Here is an 18920-nt window from a genome sequence, read left to right on the forward strand (position 1 = left end):
GTTAAACATTCAAAGTGTGGGAAGACATTATTCTTAGAGAATTGTGGCTTCTGTGGAGTTAACGTGAGTCATGACAAAATGGGGTTGAAGTTGGTTTTATTATAATTTTTAAAAAAAACAAAAGGCTCAGTCTGAACAGTGAGAAGCACAAGGATAAAATCTGACATTTAGGAAGCAGTGACAGATCAATCAGTGAGGGGCAACAGTTAGTGGGATCAAATGAAGGTCAACATCACTTCTCCTTCAACACGTTAATTGACAGTTAAAGAGAATTTACTTCTATTAGGACCAAAAAAAAAAAAAAAAAAAGTCACCCATTAAAAACAGATTTAAATCACTGGCCTTGCAGGTGCATCAGCAGTTAAAGAGGGAGGCAGGGATTATTAGAGCATCCAAAGCATTTAATCTTCATTCTCAGGGGTCTCAGACCTCCTCTTCTGATAAAGGCACAACCCATTTCCATATAAACTCATGCTATGTGCTTATTTGAAGAAACAACTAAAAGAACATTACTTCTAAAATAAAAAGCTTCAAATTAGCGCACAAAAGAAAAAAGCTTAATTTCCAGTTTCAGTGCAAGTATTTTCCATATATCTACACCTGCCATTCACACCTCCCTCCAAAACCCCTGCCCCCCCAAAATACAAGTCCTTTCAGTAAAAGCTTTTGTTCCCCTGAAAACAAGGCTGTTAAATTAGCAGTGACAGTTCAATTTCAAATGTCACTTTTTAAAAGAATACCCAAGTATTGATTTCAAAAACAGAAAAGCAGCTCTACAGCAATTCTCCTTTAGTTTCCTAAGATTGTTGTGGAACGCTCTGCTCATCCTTTAGCTCCATACGTGACGCCTGCAGTGGTCCAAGGCCTACAACACAAACACAGAAGCTTTATTTACATCACAGCCTGGTTTTGACCAGACAACATTATAGACTCAACTGCAATACTCACGTTACAGCGAGCAGCTGTCTCCACGTTCTTACACCAGTATGCTGGCCCCCAGCTGCACTGCTCCAATCCCAGCAGCTTCTTCACTGCCTCAGGACATGCTCCCAGCTTCTGTACACACAAAAACCCATAAAAAGTTAGTTGGGGCTCATCATTTGATCACATGATTTGAGCTGGAGAGTGCAGGGGAAATCTTACCATGCAGACAAAGTCTGGGTCGAGCGTCTGGAGCAGCAGCTGTACCAGGAGAGGCTCATACTGTTCAATGAGCTGGTTACACTGCAGGAAAGAGAAAACGCTGTTAGAGCAATACACACCTATACAGCTACATCATTCCATACAGGAATGGAGTTAGATTCTTTTGGTTTCTAGGATCTAAAATGGTAAACTTGAGATTGATGTAGGCCTGCACAATGTAGGATTTTTCTGCAATGTAAATATATAAATGTAAATGTATAAATAGGACTGTACAATTTAGCAAACATTTAAGGAAAACTATGGAAACCCATTTCAGGCACTAAATAAAAAATAAAAAAAAATAAAAAAAAAAACTCACAATTGACTTCTCAGAATTGAGTGATAACTAGCAATTCTGACTTTTTCCCCCAGTGTTTCTTTTTTCCATATTGTGTGATATGAACTAAAAATAAGTCATTATTGCATGATATAAACTCACAATACTGACTTGCAAATGCTCATTTTTATCTGGTCAATTCTGACTTTATATCTTGCAATTGTGATTTTCTCAGTATTACAAGTTCATCTAAATTGAGGGGGATGAAAGAAACTGACAATTGACTTTGATAAACTCACAATGATAAAAAAAATAAAGTCAGAATTGCATGATATACACTCGCTATTCTGACTTAACGCAAAAGCAAGTTTGTATCGCAATTATGACTCTCTCTCTACAAACTCGATGTGAGAAACGTCAGAATTTAGTTTATCTCATGCAATTTTGACTCTCAGTATTGCGAGTTTATCACCACAATTAAGATCAAAAGTCAAGTCAAAATTGCAAGATATAGTCAGAATTGACGATAAATTTGCATTTGCATGAAAAGTCAGAAACGTAAGTTTATATCCCTCAATTCTCACTTTTTTCTCAGAATTGAGAAACTCGCAATACTGAGAAAGCCAAAAAAAAAAAAAAAAAAAAAAATGCAAGACAGTCAGAATTGACAAGATATAAATTCACATTTGCACGACAAGTTAGAATTGAGATATAAACTATTTTTGTCGTAATTTGGAGTTAATATCAATCTCAATTCTGACTCTTTTCCTCAGAATTGAGATAAACTTGCATTTCTGAGAAAGTCACAATTGCCTATTATGATACAAACTCACATTTAAGAGTTTCTCACGAGAAAAAGTCAGAATTACAAGATACAAACCTTGCATTTTCTATTGTAATTGTGAGTTTCTCTCAACTCTGAGAAAGTCAGAAATCTGAGTTTCTCACAATTCTTAATTTTTTCCCCTCAGAATTGATAAACTTGCATTTCTGAGAAAGTCAAAATTGCAAAATAAAAGTCAGAATTGACGACATACAAACTCCAATCTAAGAAATAAACTCCAACTCCTTCCTCAGTCGCAAGCTTATATCACGCAATTCTAAGAAAAAAAAAAGATTTGCGAGTTTAAGGGTTCCCACACTTAACTTCAAATCCAAGACCTTTCAAGGACTTTCCAGGTCCAATACCCTCAAATTCAAGAACTTAATGTGGGGACATCAAGACATCAAATTCAAGTGAGAGCAAGGTTACATCAGTGTACCTTGTAGGATTCATTGTTACAATTTTCGTGTGTCAAACACAACTATGCCAAAAACAAATTATTAGAACTTCACAGCCTATTTTTACAATGTTTCACGGTGTGTCTGGGAAACATTGAGGTACCATCGCAGTAGTTTTGTGCATGCGTGAATGTCATGTCAACGTACAACACAAAGTACCTCAAGCGGGAAAGGTAACGCATAAATGTGCATAACTAACGGAAATCAAGCAAGCTAGTATGCATATGCCACAAAGTGGTGGTGAAATAACATTCATGTTTGTTCACTGCAAGCATGGACCTACCTCATCTCTGACAGCGTCAGGCAGGAAGTTGCAGACCTTCCTTACGGCCTCCTCGATCTCCGTCTGAGTGGCGTTCTGCTCCAGGATCCCATCCACATAACGCACAGCCATCTTACACACGTCACAGAAGCCGCCTGCCTCAAACTGTTGCTTGTCCATTACAGCTGCAAAAATAAAGCAATTAAAAAAGGAGTCTCTCACATCTAAATAGATAATGTTAAAAACAAGTGTATTATCACTTACGGACGTGGCTGACTCCACTGCAGAGTGCGAGGAAAGAGCAGACGGTTTTTGGATCGGCCTCCTGCACAAGCAGTTCAATAATAGCCTGGCCGTAGGTCTCAACCAGGTCCTTGCACTGAGCTGTGAGTGTTGAGGGCAAAATGTTGCAGACTTTCTCAACAGCCTGCACAATCTCTTCCTGAAAAACAACAGTGTCAGCACAACTTTAACAGGGGACACTTATGAAAGGTGCAAATTCACATTAAGAGCCCAATGTCCAATCAAAACTTGGAATTATTTATAATTAAATATTCAACTGTACAATTGTATTTTGTTTTGCATCAGTGCAAGTTACGAAAAACTTATTTACCTATTAATCATTAATATTACAGTTTGAGTGAACCTCATCACAACCTAAATGGATAACTCATGCATCCTTTCAAAATGTATTTGCTTTCTCTTCTCTGAAAGGTGAAGGCCTTACTCCATCAGTCCTACCTTCTGCTGTGTTTGTCTCACCAGCTTCATTCAATCTTCTTAAAGGGTTCGTTCACCCAAAAATGAAAATTAGCCCATTATTTACTCATCTCATACTCAAATCCAATCTGAGCTATATTAAAAACTGTTTTAGCTCCCTTAAGCTTTATAATGGCAGTAAGTGGGTGTTTCTCCTCAACAGTCCTAAACAAGTCCAAAGTGCATCCATCCATAATAAAAAGTGCCTCACACGGCCTTCTGTGGCGAATCGATACGTTTGTGTAAGAAAAAGATCAATTATTTAAATGTAATAATCACTTTAATCTAGCTTGCGTTAACAGTTGCACACAAAAGCAACTCTGGATAGATGATGCAAGACGTCAGCATTGCGCATGCGCCTGTGAGTGTCGTGAAAACCTGCATTTGTTTACAGGAGCAAAGGAACCAATGTTTCCTTACTTTAGCAAAGGAAAACCAGTTTTCTCATGGCAAAAACCTGCCATCACAAAAAATTGTTTTACTCTCTCCCGCGTTCGTCACTAAGCGGCGCATGCGCAATAGGGATGGGACGATACGCCAACCTCCCGATACTTGGGTGCCAATACGATATTTATTGCGACTTAAGAATTTCGATTTTACAAGATTCGATATATTGCGGAATTAAAAATTCAAAAAAAAAAAAAAAAAAAAAAAAATCAGTAGAAAAAAAAAAAAAACACTTTAAAATAAAGTGCCATGTTACTTTGCAAACCGTTTGTCATGCTTTCCTGGCAAAACTAATTTTACTTTGTTTACCGCAAAGTATATTTTGGTCATCTCATTCAAATGGGATCATTTTAGAGCTTTACAGTGCTGGAATTAGTCATGTTAAATGCTGTAAAGTCATTAAAAAGGTGCTTGAATTTCTCCCTCAAAGGTTGTGCAAACCCTGAAATGAATAATGTATTATTTCTAACACAACACCTTGGTTATAGTTAGCTTTAATATTTCTGGTTTTCTGATGCAAATCAGCGCCGTTTATTATAGAGAATTCTGAGTAGAATTCGAATGATTCTCACTAGACCTTGCAGCAACCGTTTTCATTGTGCTGAGATTTCAAACACTTGTGCTGGATGTTGCCGTTTTGAGCTCGGACAAGTCTGTTTGCTTTGCGGTCCGAGCTGATAAACGGTCCACGCTGCGCAGTTTAGTTTCGCTTTCGTTTGTCGTTAGATGTTTCTCATATGCAACAGAAATGGCAGCACTTTGAAGTTGAACGAAGCAGCGGTCGCGCCAGTGCGACCGCTCACAAAAATTAGTCCCACCGGCAGAAAAAATGGCCACAAAACAACTGGAGCCATGAGAGAGCACATGGCTCTGCATGCTTTCAAAACGCTCTTGCAGTACTATGTCATACAACGATTGTCTGCGCAGTGCTGCTTAAAGTGCAACACATTTATACATTTCACCCTCTGCTGGAATAAAAGCGGTAACTTCTCACCACCTCTTAGGGCAAGTAAAATAATTAAATATAAATCGATTCTGAGGTAAACCAATCGATTTTTAAATAGTTTCAAAAAGAATCACCATAGTTAGGTGAAACTATTTTTTCTCCCACCCCTAATGTGCAACAGATGTCCCCATGTCAACCACCTCTATTAGCGCTAGATTACAGTAATTACATTTTAAATATGGATTTTTTTCTTACCAAAACACAAATATTTACTACAGGAGGCCGCCTTCTTTTTTTTTTTTTTTTTTTATATGGATGGATGCACTTTATTTGGCTTTTGACGAGAAATGCCCACTCACTGCCATTAAAAGCTTGGAAGTGCCAGAACTATTTTTAAAACAACTCCGATTGCATTTGTCTGAAAGGAGGAAGTCATATACACCTAGGATGCCTTGAGGGTGAGTAAATAGGCTAATTTTCATTTTTGGGGCGAACTAACCCTTTAATATCTAATCGTTTATGAAAATATGTACGTACTTCTACTGATGCTTACAGTTACACTGACAATCAATGGACAATCAGTTTTTTGTTTGTTTTTTACAAGTGGCTTCATACCTCAGATGCGTGATCCTGAATCATGCCCTCAATTTCCTTCATCACAAATTCACAGATGGCACACTGAGGAGTGTCACGTACTCGCACCAGATTCTAGCAAAAACAAATCCACATGCATGAAGGAAGCATTTTGCATTTTTACACACCTTCCGAACTTAAGTTTAATTTCAATGTTATTTACACCTCATAATAGCTAACAGTTTAGAGTCATTAAAATTGACATTGTCAAAACAAGTTTGAAAGCCAAGTAACTTCCTGGTATTATCTAACAGGTGGAAAAAAATAACTTTATTTTTCCCTCAAAACATATAAAGCGGTTTGTAAATGCTCAAAAACGTTAAACTACTAAATACAAATTCATACTCCATATAAAAATTAAACACTGTGCTTTTGTACCTTAGCAGGCTTGGTTTCGGCAGGCTTTTCAAGTTTGGTTGCAGGGAACATCTTGACAGCTGGGATTGATTTAGCAGGGATTGATTTGGCAGGCATCAGCTTCTCCATGCGCACAGACTTAGCGGCACAGAATCCAGCACGATAGCAGATGTCCTTTGGTTGCTATAGGAGGAGGCAAGGACACATTCAGGAACACATCACTAGTTACACAAAAGAAAGGCAGGATAAGCAGAATTTCAGACATGCACTGACTAATGCATTTATGCACCATCTTTCTGGATGACGTCATGCAGCATCCATTGCATCTCCATTGACTAACAAATTACCCAGGATGCTGTTCCACCTCAAGCCCACAGTATCCCACTCCACCCTGCCAGTCTGATGGCTGCTATGCATGCAAGCTCAGGATGTGCAAGTATATGATGAATGGTAAAAGCTAGTGGGTTCAATTAAACGACCAATTGATCCAATTAAACACATTCAAATGAAAGCGTGTTGGAATGTCAGCTCTCAGATAAGGATGGAAGTTAAAGACTTTGTTCCAATTCTGAATAACGATTAATCAGTTCCTTAATGTTTCAAATAATAATTTTAGTACTTGGACACAAACTTAAATACTTTAAACTGATTCAGTCACTGAGACGGTCCAAAAAAAAAATTAAATAAAAGTTCAAGAATCTAAATCAATATTTTAGTACTTTGTGTGCTTCTTAGAATTCATTTGCTTCAGCATTTGTTGCTCTGTTGCAATGTCTTTGTGTGTTTTTGGAAGTTAAGTGAGCTGAGTGAACTTACTCCCAGCCATTTTTACTGGTAAGAACTGTTTGGGTTAAATCACCCAAGAGATTGAGGTTTGTGATGGCAAGTTTAACCCTGCTTTCTGGAATACACCCATTCTTTTGTTATCAAATAAGAACCGGTACACAATTCCAACCCTACTTATATAGTATATTATAGGTGATCAAGTTAAGATACAGGATTATCTACCCTGGACAACAAAACCAGTCTTAAGTAGAACGGGTATATTTGTAGCAATAGCCAAAATTACATAGTATGGGTCAAAATTATAGATTTTTCTTTTGCCGAAAATCATTAGGATATTAACTAAAGATCATGTTCCATAAAGATATTTTGTACATTTTCCACTGTAAATATCAAAACTTAATTTTTGATTAGTAATATGCATTGCTATGAGCTTCATTCTTACAGTTTTACAAAGTGATTCTCCATTCAAATTTTTTGGCAACCTCAGATTCCAGATATTCAAATAGTTGCATCTCAGGCAAATATTGCCCTATTCTAAAAAAAAAAAAAAAAAAAAAAAAAACACACACACCATACATGAATGGAAAGCTTACTTATTCATTTTGAAAAATTTACTGGGTTTGTGGTCCAGGGTCACATATTGAGTCTCTGACCAATTCGTTTGCAACAAACGAACAAAAGTTTCCCCCCTTTCTTTTTTTTTTTTTTTAAACTTGCAACTGAATGGTATTCAAAAATATTTAAATTATTTAAATTATGTCTTTTGGAAAGAATGCAGGCAGAACCAAAATAGCATATAATTTTTTTTTAGGTAAATTCCAGAAACCTGGTTATGCGACATACTCAACAAGTTTACAGATAAGTCAAAGGATAAGCTCAAATTCTGCTTCCAAAAACTGAGGTAACTTAAGTTAAGCGACAGCAGATCCCTATAGATGAACTTTACGGAACTAAATGGATATTTTACTATGGTGTGCTACTTAGAATCCATAGCTACTGATTTGTCGCTCTGTTCAAATGTCCTTCTTAGACGTTGAATAAGCTGAGTGAACTTACTCCCAAGCCATTTCTTACTAGTAAGAACTCTTTGGGTTAAATCAAGCAAGAGATTGAGGTTTGTGATGGCAAGTTTAACCCTGCTTTCATTCTTTTGTTATTAAATGGAACCGGTAATCAAATAAGAACCGGTACACAGTTCCAACCCTACTTTTATATAGTATATTATGGGTGATGGAGGTTATGATACAGAATGATCTATTCAAATCCATATATGTGACCCTGGACAACAAAACCGGTCTTAAGTAGCATGGGTATATTTGTAGCAATAGCCAAAAATGCATTGTATGGGTCAAAATTATCGACTTTTTTTTTTTTTTTTTTTTTTTTCCCCCGCCAAAAATCATTAGGATAAGTAAAAATCATGTTCCATAGATTTCGTAAATTTCTCACTGTAATTTATATATAAACTTATTTTTGATTAGTAATCTGCATTGCCAAGAACTAATTTTTTGGAAGCCTCAGATTCCAGATTTTCAAATTGTTACATCTCAGGCAAATATTGTCCTATCCCAACACACCATATATCAGTGGAAAGCCTTTTTTCTTTTCTTTTTTATATACACTAAATCACTGGTTTTGCGGTCCAGGTTCACATATCAAGTCTTTGACCAATATTTCAGAAGAACAGGCTCAAGAGCAACTTGTTTGCAACAAACACACTGGTCACACTAAATGATTTTGTACTGTGAGAGCAAGTTTCTCTCTTTTTTTAAACTTGCTACAGAATGGTGTTCAGGAAACACTGTCATTTAAATTCGGTCTCTCTTGGGAAGAATGCAGGCAGAACCAAAATAGCATACAGAAGTTTAAGGTAAATTCTAGAAAGCTGGTTATGTGACATACGCAACAAGTTTGCAGAGAAGTAAAAAGATAACCTCAAATTCTGCTTCCAAAAAGCAACAGCAGATCCCCATTGATGAACTTTTTCAAGAAACCAAATCAATATTTTACTGTGGTGTGCTTCTAAGAATCCATAGCTCCGGATTTGCCACTCTGTTCCTAATGTCTGTGTTTTTAGAAGTCAAGTAAGCTGAGTGAACTTACTCTCAGCCATTTTAACTGTTTACTAGAACAGTTTGGGTTAAAACCGCCAAGAGTTTGAGGTTTGTGACAGCAAGTTTAACCCTGCTTTCTGGAATACTCTCATTCTTTTGTTGTTGAATGGAACCAGTAATCAAATAAGAACCAGTACACAGTTCCAACCCTATTTTTATATAGTATATTATAGGTGATGGATGTTATGATACACAGGATGATCAGTTTCGGACTACATCTACAAACATGAAAACATCAAGGTTAGGGCTATTTTAAGAGTGGGTTAATGGCTAGTCTACACAACAGCACAGATTAGCAACGGTTAGGGTTGGATTAGAAAACAGCCACATGACAGATTAAAAGGCACAAGCTAGGATGAGACTAGCAGCTCAGAGAAACCTACCTGCTCCTGAAGACCAGAACAAACAAAACCGCAAGAGAAGAGAGAAAGAAAATGAAGGTGGGGAAAAAAGAATGAGGAAAAAAACAAAAGAGAGACAAGTGATTAGAGTTGTGGATTAAGCTGGCAGACAGGCAGAGTGTCTTAACAGAAAAGGGAACAAATGCAGCTTTGTTCACTTGACTGACAAAATCTGCAACAAGCTCTCCATGTTAAAGGGGTCATATTTTAATGTTTTTCTCCTCAGGTCCACTCATAAATGTTAATCATTTGTGCAGGAGTCACAAATCAGTTTATGATCATTTTCAACCTTTTAAACAAGATGTCCTTTAATGCAAGCCTCATCTGTGCATGTGAAATGACACTTAATGAGTTGTGGACTTTAACACAACAAGATGTGCAGTTTAAACTAAAATGATCAGGGATCCTCTTAAAAAAAAAAATAAAAAAATAAAAGATGCTGAAACTATAACACCACAATCCTTCAGAGTCAGCAGGTGCTTCACCCGGCCAGGAACAGCAGAGTGTTTGCCTTTAGTCCAAAATACCAGAACAGCTATTTACTATACTTCCTCCTCGGTGACTGGGCAGACCACATTTCTGAACTAAGTCACATTGGTACTTCTCACAAGTATAAATTCACTTTTTTTTTAACTAGGGAAGTTTTAAGTTTTGAAAGTTATAATATACAGTATGATACAGTACATACAAATTTTGATTTCTCATATGACCCCTTTAAAACTCACTGTGGTGTGCCACAAGGAGAGGAACTTAAGCACCCATTTTGGTAATGGAGGATGGCCGAATGAAATAGCTGAAATGCTGACACAAATGAGAAGACATTTAAGATCGATCAAAAGTCACTTACCATAGACATAAGCTGTTGAAAGACCAGTGGTCCATACTGGCTGATGTACTCCTTGCACTGTAAATGAGACAAAACAAATCAAAAACGTCCAACACATGCAATGCACAAAGCATACTGAAACCAGCTATCAGGTTCTCACCATATCAGACATGCCAGGTCCTAGAAGCTCACACTGGCTCTCCACCTGTGCAAGCAGAGTGCTGATAAATGAGGAATTGGCTTTGGCTTGGTCCTGAGTATCAGCAATGAATGTAACGCAGTCCTTGCACACATCTCCACTCGTCTGCAGACAGTAACGAACAATCAGTTAGCAAACAAACATGAATTATGCATCTTTTAATCAGTAGGAAACACTCAATTTAGAGTCTCCATGGCTTTTTTTTTGCCAGCTTTACCTGTTTGGGAGTCTCCTTCGTGGTTTTCTCTTGGGGGTAGAGCAACTGAGGGATGTTGAGCAGGAAGGGGCTGACACGCTGGTTCAGGTCCACTTGAGGGATCTCGTTGGACATGAGCTGAGCTTTAGCCAGAGCCGCCTCCTGGGACACACACAGGCCCAGAGCACCGCACACCACACTGGGGTCATCCTGCGAGATGAAGGGAACACCAAAGCATTGTAAAGCATGGTATAAACACAAATAGGATGTGCAGCTGAATACACTGCTCCCGCTTCAGTGCTTTAAAGAGGACTGTGACTGATGCTGTGAATGACAGATTAGGCTCTATGGAGAGAGCTTATTACACAAAGGACACTTTGTGGACAGCTAACCATCTTGGCAGTACTAGACCAGTCTAATAAAACTACATCTTTGAGAGTATCGCACTCAGTGGTCGAAAAACACATTGCCAAATCAGTGGGTGTTGAGTAACACTACTTTCAAATCTTTCCATCAAGGACTACCATCAGTTAAAAGGGAAATTTTACATTACAAAATAGTTAAGAGTAGGGATGCAACGATATCAAAATCTCATGATACGATAATATCACAACATGAAGTCTATAATACAATATTTATTGCAAATTTAAAAAAAACAAAAAAAAAATACTTAAGTTAGAAAAGAAGTCAGTGGATGGACTTGTACCTAAACTTTAAAGGGGTCTCAACCCTCTTTTTATTTGATAAACTGTCTCATTCTAATTTATATTCACAATGGTGTTTTAGAAGGCCAAACAAATTAGAATTGAATAAAGGCAGTTAAGGCCATATATTGTTAAACGATTGCACTACAAAATTAATGAAAACTAATAATTTCACAAGTATATTGTTTTTGCTTTACACTACAGTAGGAAGAAAAAACAAAACAAAAAAAAAACCACACACTACTTTTTTGCTAATGTCTACACTTGAAAGATATTTTTAATTTGGACTGCAGTAATGTTATCCATTTAAGACGAGACAGTGCAGGTGAATAGGGTTAAAAAAAAAAAAAAAAAAAAAAAAAAAAAAAAAAAAAAAAAAAAAAAAACAGCCGATTGATTGATTACTGATAATTGCAAACATTTTTTGTATTACAAGTTTTCTAAAATGTTAGGTTTAAATAAGCAAATGAGGCATTATTTAAATGAAATATGCACTAATTTGCATACATTATTTTAAAGGAAAAACTCCAGTTTCAGTGAAAACAGGCTAACAAAAACGCATCACCTGAACGAAGTGCACACTTTACTTTGAAACACGCAGCAAAAACAGATTTGATGAAGGGATTAAGCCATATTATGCTTTCGGTTTTAGTTTGTTTGACAGATACTGTGTCAAAGCATAATGGCCCAAAACACAACTTTAAGGACCCTATGTTAGAATAAGAAGTTTAAATGCATTTTAAAAAAAAAACTACACTTTTTGCCCAGAAGACCTATCGTTTCATAGCATGTTATTGCAATAATATTGAGACAGTTTTGCTATTGAGATATTGATAATATCATTACATCCCTAGTTAAAAGGGAAGGGAAGTATTCAGCTCACCAGCTCTCCTTGGATGATGCCCATGAGAATAGGCAAGTAGTCATCCACCATCTCCTTGCACTGGTCTGCCATGCCCTCATCAGGAATCAGCTGACAGGCCTTCTCCATGTATCCGAGAAGTTCGCTCTAGATTCGACAAGAGTTTAGACTTTGACCTCCCATAAACAATACTCAAAACTCCAGCGCTATCATGTTAACATACCTCTGTGGCATTGTCTTTCAAAAGCTGCTCTACCACCACCAACACCTCTTTGCACAGATCACATGGCACAGATTTCTGCAAGAAAGGAAGTTTTATACACTTAGAACTCATGAATTATGCACTGGTGTACAAAAGGACTTCTGAGAATCAGGTCAGCGCACCATCTGAGGCTTGTTCCAGACATTCTGTTGGCAGTGTTGGACAGCACCACAAAGGGAAGCGGTCTTGACGTTCTGGCACCAGTAGGGGGGACCACGGGCACACTGCTCCGTACCCAACAGGGGAGTCGCCACAGCTAGTGAAAAACAAAAGAAAACAGGTTAGATATTTATAGAACAGCCACAATGGTCACACAGACGACATGTGATCTTTTAGTACCATCTTTGTCATGACTCCTTATCTGATTAGTCAAAAGTTGACACTTTAAATTTAAAAAGGTAACATATTACCATTTACTGTACTCTGTTTGTACTGAATAAGGAAGAAGACTCCACTCAATCACCTTCTGTATTTTTTCTACAACCAGGTGACCAATAACAGGTTACTCAAGTGCTTCGTGACCAAAAGCCTCGACCACTGAAGTAAACGTGATAAATTATATTGCACAAGATCCTATTGAATTCTACTCAAGCATTAGATTTGAAAAGCAAACCATTATAGCTGCCAAAACACCCAAGGCTAAACTATTGTTTTCACAATCAGATTTTCCAAACACAACTGTTACTGAAACCATAAAGATAGCAAAGCTGCTTTGCTGTATAGAACTGAAAACAGATTTGAAGAGAGGGAGAACATGTTTCAGTTTTTTCTTAATGACCTGACAGCGCAAGCGTGCATGGAAAGTCCCCAAACGTAACAAGAGCCTTTTAATATTGATTTTACCAAGGACAATGCTTAACTTATAGTTTTGCCTACACAGTTAAAATAAAGGTGCTTTAAAAAGGTCCTTCACAGCAATGCCATAGAAGAACCATTTTTGGTTCCACAAAGAACCAAAAGTTCTTTAATGAACCATCTCTTTCTTACCTTTTTATAACCTGAAGAATCTTTCACCAAATCACCACAAAGAACCTTTCGTGAAACAGAAAGGTTCTTAAGATATTAAAGGTTCTTTATGGAACCATTTAGACAAAAAAGGTTCTTCTATGGCATCGTAAAGCACCTTTATTTTTAAGAGTATAGAGCTGATAACATAAGACTATGGTTTCACAAACAGGCTTGCAATTCTGCAAGCTCCAGTCCAAAATGTGTAGTCATCTGACATATGCACTGACAAAAACTAGAAGCTTGAGCAGTCTTATGATCAAGTGTCTGTTTCCACCAACTCAGCATCAGCCTCCGCAGCTGACAAAAGACAAGTCGACACAAAACCCAGCCGACTGACAATGAATTTTACTGTAATGAACTATGACTCAATACTACTTTTTTCCCCCTTCAATGAGTCAACATCACATGATCCAAAACGAAACAGTGCCATGATTAAACCTGAAAACATCCCTAAAGGCCTAAACGTTTTACACAAAAGCGCCCTACTACCAATTAGGGCTGCAACGATTCGTCGACATTGTCGACAAAAATCGATAATAGAAATAGTCGACAATGAATTTCATTGTCAATGTTGTCGCCAGACATGTTTTTTCCGACCGAGTGAGGCATCTCTCTGCCGAGAGTCGCACATGCGCATTAGCTTCTATGCTGAGCGATAACATACAGAAATGGCGGCGTCCATGGCAGCAGCTGCGCGTACCAAAACACGCCCGTTTCACACATATTCCGTCTGCAGTGCGTATGCGCTGCGTATTTTTTCTGCACCCATGTCGGATTAGCGTTCACAACGCACGGACTGCAAACGCGTTCTGTGTGAAAGCAAAACGAGTTCGTGCTGCTTCTGCACCGCATACGTAACGTACACGGACTGCAGACTGAGTATGTGTGAAACAGGCGTAAAGTTTGGGAGCCTTTTTTGCCTGCTACGGCGAATAAAAACCTGTCCTGCATGGTTTGCAAAGCAGTCCTTGCGCATCACGGCAGCACCTTGGTGATGCACGAACATTTAAAGAGAAAGCACGTCGGACAGTTGAATGAAACGGAGTTTGGCTCGCCTCGGTAAGATTTAAATAACATGGAAGCCAATACGTTTTGTTTTGGATGTACATTTTTGTTTACTGTTTTATTGCTGCTAATGTGCCTGCCCCTGGTTTACAGGAAGAAAATGTTTGATTTTAATTTATTTTTTCTTATAAAACAAATGTGCCTGTCCTTTAAAAAAATGATAGTTTCTTTATTTATGCATTTATGTCTGTACTGACCGAGCACTGTGCCTAATTGGTTTTAGACAGGGCATTTTTATTTACTTTCGTATGAATCGGCCTATCAGCAGCAAAGTTCAATAAAATATGCATTTTTCATTGAAGTACCCCCTTCTTTCTTGTTTACTATCATTTTCCACATAATTAAAACAATCTCATGCTAAATTTTAGAAAAATTAAATAATTATCCGATTAGTCGACTAATCGTTTCAATAGTCGGTGACTAGTCGACTATTAAAATAGTCGTTAGTTGCAGCCCTACTACCAATGGAAGGGAGATTTAAAAAAAAAAAAAAAAAACTATTGTTAAACCACCAGGCTTTCACTTCTGCTTTGACACTCCATATCAAGTGACAAAAACAAAGCAGAAACCACCTAAATAAGAGCATAAACTGGGAAACAAAGTACAGATACTAAGAATTATAGGAAAGTGATATGCAATAAACCTGTGGCCCAGAACTAGCTGTGAATCTGGGTCATTTACTTTTTTACTTTGCATGATGATTACTTCTTTATGGTAGAGCAGGGAGATATGGACATTAAAAAAAATTAATTGTTCATATCAGTTTATTTCTTGTAAGTTTAAAAGCAGATTTTTGCTCCAATGGGAAAGCTGTAAAAAAAATTTTAAAGTTCTAATGAGTAATACAGTTTCAAATCAAGAAAGGTTTGTGTTGCCTCATAATACTAATAAAACTTTTCTCTTTCTTAATTCACATTTGTGACCTCGGACCCAAAAAAAAAAAATTAAAAAAAAATAATAGGAGTACTTTTTTTTGACATTGAGATTTATACATGAATAAAAAAGCTTTTAAGTGATGTATGGTTTGTTGGGATAGGACAATATTCAGGGTCACATTTAATAGTAGCTTGAGTTAGGATGCAGATTTGTCATTATCAAAATCAGTAATATCTGTGAATATTGTAGCAACCTCCTTTTCATATGGTGAAATTGAATGATTCTGACTGTTTGATGTTTTTAACCAATCAGATTTTTCATATTAGCATACAGATCATGATAATCACAGTTAAAACAAATATAGCACATCAATACCATGGTAAAATGGTTTATAAAACATGGTTTCTATGTATTTGTACAAAGAAAACAGTAGTCTTAATACATTTAGTATAAATGCATAAACGCTATACCATGGTGCACTTAGTGCTACTACAGCATCTTTACGGTAAATGGCGATTTTATAAATATATTATAAATCCTTCTGACTGTGTTGTTGTACACAGTGTCTCTCCTGTTGTCAGTGCTGTATCTCTTGGCTACAAACCAAGTTATTTGTGTTCTTTGCTTTGCTTTACATTGAAGTAAACAAAGACACTTGATATTGCTCTTTTGTCACTCTGATTGCTCCTATTGTCCTCATTCGTAAACCGCTTTAAATAAAAGCATCTGCTGAATGATTAAATGTAATGTAAAAGTAAAAAAAATCTTGTCAGGTACAGACTACCTAATATGCGGAAGAGATTCTGGTAATAGGTCAAGAGCAAACAAAAAACACATACTCGACATACCTAACAAGCACAGCACTAAACTTTTATGAAGTTGTGCACAGGGTCTAAACAGCTAATAGATAAAACCAGGACAGTTTCCAGCTTCCCCTTTTTAAATAGAAAAACTGCATGGCAGAGAGAAGTGAGACTTTGTGGTTGACAGGCCTATGTGTGTTTTTTTTTTTTAATAAAGCATTTTTTTTAGAATCCAGAAGCTCAGAGACTGACCTCAGTATGACAGACCCCCTCTATGCTTTCATAAGCAAAGCTTTGTGCAAAAAGAACAATCCTGTGACAAAAAGACGAAGCGAAATTGTAATCGCAATGATGAATCTACAAGAGGAACACCGAAGAGGATGTGGAACCTACACTTAGCAACGGATCTGATCCCTGGAAGTGAGAGAAGACGTTGTTTTGAAGCACTAAGCAACTTGGATACAAATTACGCATATAATTGATTAGACATCTGACTTATAAAGAAACTGCAAGAGTTAAAACACCGCCTGTGTATCTGCATTAAAGGAGTAGTTTATTTTCAGAACAAGAATTTACAAATAATGTACTCATTCCCTCGTCATCCAAGATGTTCATGTCTTTCTTTCTTCAGTCATAAAGAAATGGTGTTTAAGGAAATAATTTCAGGATTTCTCTCCATATAATGGACTTCTGTGGCAAAGGCTCTAAATGATCCCAGCCAAGGAAGAAGGGTCTTATCTAGCGAAACAATGGATTATTTTCTAAAAACATTTACAACTTATATATTTTTTAATCTCAAACGCTCATCTTGCCAAACTAGACAAGACGAGCATTTGAGGTTAAAAAGTACATAAATTGTATTTTTTTTTTTTTTTTTTTTTGATAAACAAGCCATTTGAAGCTGCATTTTTGAAGTTCAAACTCAGGGGCACCATAGAAGTCCATTATATGAGAGAAATCCTGAAATGTTTTACTCAAAAAACACAATTTACTTACAACTGAAGAAAGAAAGACATGAACATCTTGGATGACAAGGGGGTGAGTACATTATCTGTAAATTTTTGTTCTGAAAGTGAACTACTCCTTTAAGGGAAACTCTGAAAAACAGGTTTCAGTCACTGCGTCGACAATCAAACACCTCTGTCAGAGAAAGAGATAAAGTTGATGAAATCATCTTCTAAATCGATTAAGAATGAGATGAACCTTTCGTCAAATGTGATGCGTCATGATGCGGAAACCATTCGCATTAGATACAAATTAAAACGGAGTTTAATAAACATTTTAAACTATAACACATACATTAATCAATCTGTTTAAACCAAAAGAATCGGAAGATAACGATTATAATAGACTTTAGTCAGTTTAGCCCAGTCAAAAATATCTGCGCAACGACAAAAACTAATGGTTGTGTATAACCCATATAACGTTAACCGCTGAAAGACTCAAATAGATAACTTTAAAGAAAATGTTTTTAAAAAGTGACTTATTATGGGCGGTGTTGTTTTTAAAAACACTTAGCCAGTTAGCACAGCTCGTCAACACGCCATAGATTTGCTAATAAACAAACCGGAAAAAACAATACCATTAACATTATCTTCCTCAATACATCTTTATTCCGTTCAAGAAAGTTAGAATAAATGTTAGGGTGCGTATTCAAAAATAACATTTCCATTTAAACTGACTGTCCGTAACCTACATGACATGTTTACCAAACACTTCCTCCGCCATTAACTACAGCTATGACACACTTCTCAAAACGAAAGCACGAAAAATAATATGAAGGTCAAGAAAACAGTGTATATTACCCGTGGAGATAAAAAGTAGCGTGAGAAGCATCTTGACTTCAGCAAAGGCTTCTCTCGAACCGCAGTGTCGTATTTTGAGTCTTGCCTGTGTCGGATGGCGGTGTTTATGCTGCAGTGACTCGCCTGGGTCGTGTGATGAGGCTTTATGCTGATCTCACTGTCAGCTGACCGCTTCTCCACTGCGCATGCGCACCACTGAGAGGCGTCTTATGTGGGTCGAAAAATGCAATCAAGCTCTTATCGTTTGAACTTTGTATTTTTTGTTGCATTCAGTGGTGTATAAAGTACCTAAAAGCCATACTTAAGTAAAAGTACAGATATCCTACAAGTGGTAGAAGTTGAAGTCACCGTTTAGAATATTAAGCTACTTGAGTAAAGGTCTTAACGTATTTAATATTTATTAAACTTAAAGGAGTAGTTCACTTTCAGAACAAAAATTTACAGATAATGTACTCACCCCCTTGTCATCCAAGATGTTCATGTCGTTCTTTCTTCAGTCATAAGGAAATTATGTTTTTTGAGCAAAACATTTCAGGATTTCTCTCCATATAATGGACTTCTATGGTGCCCCCGAGTTTGAACTTCCAAAATGCAGTTTCAAAAGGCTCTAAACGATCACAGCTGAGGAAAGAAGGGTCTTATCTAGCAAAATGATGTTTTTTTTTTTCTAAAAATAATTACAATTTGTATACTTTTTAACCTTAAATGCTCGTCTTGTCTAGCTCGGCAAGACAAGCGTTTAAGATTAAAAAGTATTTAAGTTGTAAATGTTTTTTTTTTGTTTGTTTTTTTAAATAACCCATCGTTTTGCTAGATAAGGCCCTTCTTTCCTCGGCTGGGATCATTTAGAGCCTTTTGAAGCTGCATTT

At 36.9% G+C, this 18920-nt stretch overlaps 1 protein-coding gene across 1 annotated transcript; it reads right to left on the reverse strand.

Annotated features, from left to right (window-relative positions):
- Positions 1-79: 79 nt before the first annotated feature.
- Positions 80-18212, reverse strand: psap (prosaposin). The gene is made up of 14 exons (XM_073834261.1): positions 18052-18212; positions 12617-12750; positions 12456-12530; positions 12254-12379; positions 10688-10876; positions 10432-10575; positions 10293-10349; positions 6166-6327; positions 5770-5862; positions 3267-3444; positions 3024-3187; positions 1144-1224; positions 949-1056; positions 80-865 (listed from the first exon to the last, which is right to left on the reverse strand). The coding sequence occupies exons 1-14, from the start codon at positions 18080-18082 to the stop codon at positions 830-832; spliced, it is 1578 nt and encodes a 525-aa protein (XP_073690362.1). The 5' UTR covers positions 18083-18212; the 3' UTR covers positions 80-829.
- Positions 18213-18920: the final 708 nt, after the last annotated feature.

The sequence above is a fragment of the Garra rufa genome, chromosome 2 (assembly GCF_049309525.1).
Source record: "Garra rufa chromosome 2, GarRuf1.0, whole genome shotgun sequence".
Taxonomy (NCBI): domain Eukaryota; kingdom Metazoa; phylum Chordata; class Actinopteri; order Cypriniformes; family Cyprinidae; genus Garra; species Garra rufa.